Raw genomic sequence first — 3,877 nt, 5'->3', positions numbered from 1 at the left:
TGAAAGCGCTGCTCTATGGAGTAATATCATATATATAGCAGAAGAGCAGTGGGAAAACTCGAGAAAACTTGCGGAAAAAGTGCGTTGGGGATCTATTTGATGAATTCGTCCATTCCACATTGCAAACCTCAGCAAGGCTTGCAGAAACCCGTTACTTCAACAGGGACCTACAATAAAAAAACTTTACTGGTGCTATATACAATCGCGGCTGAAAGTTTGTATGTTCTCAAATACCCGCCTTTTTACTCTGTAATGGCAGTTTACCATATTCATTTTTTAACCAAAACCCTCTACCCCCTCTTTACTTAACTCTACCCCTTAACAACACTAACTATTTTACCGCGATGCGGCAGAATTTTAAGCAACCTTTTAACGGAAAGCTAAATGAAATTTAAGAATGCTAGATAAGCAAGAGTCCTAGAATTAAACGGTGATGTGATTACTGACGATTAATATAATTTTTGTGTAAACCTTATTCTCTATTTATTTAGCATCAGGTCTGAACTTATTACCTTTTAATCTGCAGCTCATGGCGCTAACTACTAGAGTAATTGTTAATGTATATTACACCATTTCTTACACCACATTCTACACATTCGCCCACGGCCCACGCATAAAAGAAATCTTACCCTTTTCCAAGTTTGCGAACAATAAAAAAATTACGATTCAGTTCAATTGGAAAGCTGGTATTGACATGATTTGAGCCTAGGAATGTGAAAGTTTACCTGTACTGACAGGCCATAGCTATAACATCCCCATTTCCAAGACATGTTATTTTTCCCTTATCGATTCTGACACCATTTATAAATGTTCCATTTGTAGAACAATCTTCTATAAAGCCCCTTGCCCTTGGGCACCTTCGGGATTTAAAGTTAGTTTAAGTTTAGTTGAATACGGTGTTAAGAACTTTAGGACATTTGCAGAAAGTCCTGCAATAATGAAAGCACGGCCTACTACCATCACGGCCTACATACTGGCTATATATTCCTTTGTTGCCGAATGGATCCAGCCTATCCCATCCCCTTTCTCTGACTCATTATAGCCAGTGCCGAAAGTAGTAAAATGTTCTACTTTCCATCGTTAGTTATATTTACCATAATGTAAATCTACCAGTTTTAGCTTAAAAACGTGATTAATTCGTCATTACTGACCATTTTCATTTTCCACGATTCCTATTGGTTGAAAAAAAAATCCCAATAAAGCTTTTCAGGTCGACCGATGGAGGAGGAGCCTATGCTGCTATAAAGACCTCTAAACCTTCGGTTATTTAGTGAACTAAATTCCTCAGGGATAAATTAAAAATCGGAAATTCGTGTAAAATAAGACAGGCTAGGAAAGGATATCGGAAATACATCGTAACAGCATACAGTGCTACCTCGGAGTTTGTATTTTCTTACAACATTTTCTAGTTAATGTTTTACTGCAGCAATCAAGCTTTTTCAAATGAAGATAATACTAGAGGAGTAATTCAACTATTCTATTTAAAGTTCGTTAAAGTTTCAACATATTTATGTTCTATTTTTCACAAGCCACGGGGTTATGTGAGTTGGTTATGTCGCAGGGAAGAGTCCGCCAATACCCAGTGTCATAATTCTGCTGTTGATCAAAAATTGTACAATAAGGTTCGCTATGAGATCCTCCGTAACCCTGACAAAAATTGGTGTGGTTCATAGGAGGAAAGGGTTCGGTGGTTGCCCATTCCCAGCGATTATTAAGTGGGGAGTATCTTCCAGCAGTCCAAAAGTAAGTGGGACAATGACCTAGATGTTATTTTAGTATCAAGCGCGGAATCTCGTCAGAGAGTGTTCAAATTATGTTGCCAGATAAAGCATAGTTAAATGCCACGTACCTTTACAGTTTTGGTAGATCATCCTATCTTCCTCTTCTGTTTCAACAGCCATAAGAGTCATATTTTTGCTCTTGCAAAACGCTTCACCCTCCGTCCATAGGAAAGCCTGCGATTAAATAGTAACACTTCGTTGAAAAGGTGAAAAGGTCGCGAATGGAAAGTTATTTTTTATTTTCCTACCCCTGTGAAACAATAGCATGTCTCGTTCCAGTAATTACACATCATTCCCCATTCTTCAAATGGCAGGCAACCATCATCTTTGGTAGAGATTGTTCGTTTGAATTAAACAAAAGTCTCAATCAATCAAGTAAGTAAGGCACATCGATCACGAAAAGATTTATTATTCTTACATGAGCCAGGTGTAGTTCGTGATGTTGTATATTCTGTTTCGGCTGTTGTTAGTGTCGTCGATCTCTGAACAGTAGTAGGTAGAGTATCCTTGGTAGTCGACGATAATAAAGTCGTGGTTGCATCAGTTGTTGTCTCTGCTGTGCCCTCATCGATGGATTCGCAAATGAAAAGGATATAAGTGCTAGATCCAATTTCATCGAACCAATATCCAGTGTCGTCAAAATTGAAATTGATGAAGGCAAAGCTTCCAATTTGGATGTTAGATGGTTCTCCCCAATACCAATTCGTGTAATCCATCGGTTCAGTAGACGACCATTCCCATCGATTGTTTGAATATTTCCCCGAAGTCCAATAGTAATCAGCGCTGGGAATTTCTATATGTTACAGTTTACATTTTCGCGTTATACATGTCAACTTAGCACTGTGTATGTTAGTAAATCTAATAGCATAGCCATAGAACCCTGGTAGCGCAACTGCCTGTTTAACTTTCCTCGCAGAAATGTTATCCAAAGTGCCGACTTTTGGAATCGATAGTGTGAAATGGTCTGAAGTATTTATGTTTTAGCGCCTCTGATTAGCGCCAACAGTGTCCATCTTCTGACACAGCGTATTTTTTTTTCTATTTTCATAACAATACTAAAAAAAGAAAAACATAATTCTTTTAAAGAAAGTGGTTTTTTAAACCTGTTTCTTAGGTTTAGGAGATTTTTCTAAGAAGATTTTTGCAAGTAGGGAAAAAAACAGTTCACAACACACCCGCTGTGGCGCTGAACAGAAGCGCTGACTGAGAAACACTTTTCAGAAAAATGGCTTAGATAGAACTTTCCATATAAGTGGTGCTATACCAGGGTTCTAGTGCTCTGGTAAGAGGCTATACGTGTTACGTGATAGTGATTTGACTTGATTGTAGATAAGCTGATTTTCTTCGGAATTTTCAATAGTAAGAAGGTTCATGTTTTCTTCTCTGCAGAATGTATCCGCATTGGACCAATCAAGGCGCTTCCCAAAAATAACCACGAATTAACTTATATAATAGTAAGTATGTAAAAAATTCCGAAAATAAATATCTACTTTTGCGGTAGAAAAACAATAGCATTTGCCACTCAAAACCCAACAAGGTATTGTAGGGTCGTTTTGCAAGAATCCAGGACAAACATCTATCGGTTATAATGTAAAGGCCTACGTTCAAGTTCAAATCGTTAATTTAATAGTTTGTTACCTTTTGAATAAACTTTTCCTATTAATTTTGCAGGGATGAAAATATTTTGGCAATGGGCCATTATTGTGACCATCAGGCAGAACTTGAACGGCAACAAATTCTTGTTCATTTCACGAATAAAGTTGTATTGCCTATTTCGTTCTTGATTCCGTTTAGACGATTGAAATAGCTACAGATAATGTTACTCAATATATAATGCAGGTTATCAAACTGAACTGTTCAAAGGTATCTCAAATACTCAAATTATCTACACTTTATCACATTAACATCAGAAATGTTTGTCGTCAGCTTACTTTGATTCTTTTATTTTCCTTGTCACTTTAAAAGTCTAGGCATCAGCGCCATTAATTTTACACAACTTTTGGTTGTTTGGGTTTTTTACAACGGAAAAACCCAAAGTACAACCATTGCAGATGTTGACTGACTTCAATCATCCACTATCTTCAAGTAGTCAAAGT

The 3,877-nt window shown here is 37.2% G+C and overlaps 1 protein-coding gene across 2 annotated transcripts; it reads right to left on the bottom strand.

Moving 5' to 3' along the window:
• Window positions 1–1,364: 1,364 nt before the first annotated feature.
• LOC124344623 (macrophage mannose receptor 1-like) lies at window positions 1,365–3,579 on the bottom strand. 2 transcript variants are annotated; one of them, XM_046798227.1, is made up of 7 exons: window positions 3,420–3,579; window positions 3,272–3,357; window positions 3,085–3,199; window positions 2,200–2,574; window positions 2,030–2,106; window positions 1,850–1,955; window positions 1,365–1,760 (listed from the first exon to the last, which is right to left on the bottom strand). In XM_046798227.1, exons 1-7 carry the CDS (start codon window positions 3,526–3,528, stop codon window positions 1,516–1,518), a joined length of 1,113 nt encoding a protein of 370 aa, XP_046654183.1. In that variant the 5' UTR covers window positions 3,529–3,579; the 3' UTR covers window positions 1,365–1,515. The 2 variants fall into 2 exon arrangements, with proteins under 2 accessions (XP_046654183.1, XP_046654184.1); XM_046798228.1 differs by lacking the exons at window positions 3,085–3,199; window positions 3,272–3,357.
• Window positions 3,580–3,877: the final 298 nt, after the last annotated feature.

The sequence above is a fragment of the Daphnia pulicaria genome, chromosome 6 (assembly GCF_021234035.1).
Source record: "Daphnia pulicaria isolate SC F1-1A chromosome 6, SC_F0-13Bv2, whole genome shotgun sequence".
NCBI lineage: Eukaryota > Metazoa > Arthropoda > Branchiopoda > Diplostraca > Daphniidae > Daphnia > Daphnia pulicaria.
The sequence above is the reverse complement of the archived record's forward strand: the minus strand, read 5'-3'. Positions and strand labels throughout refer to the sequence as shown.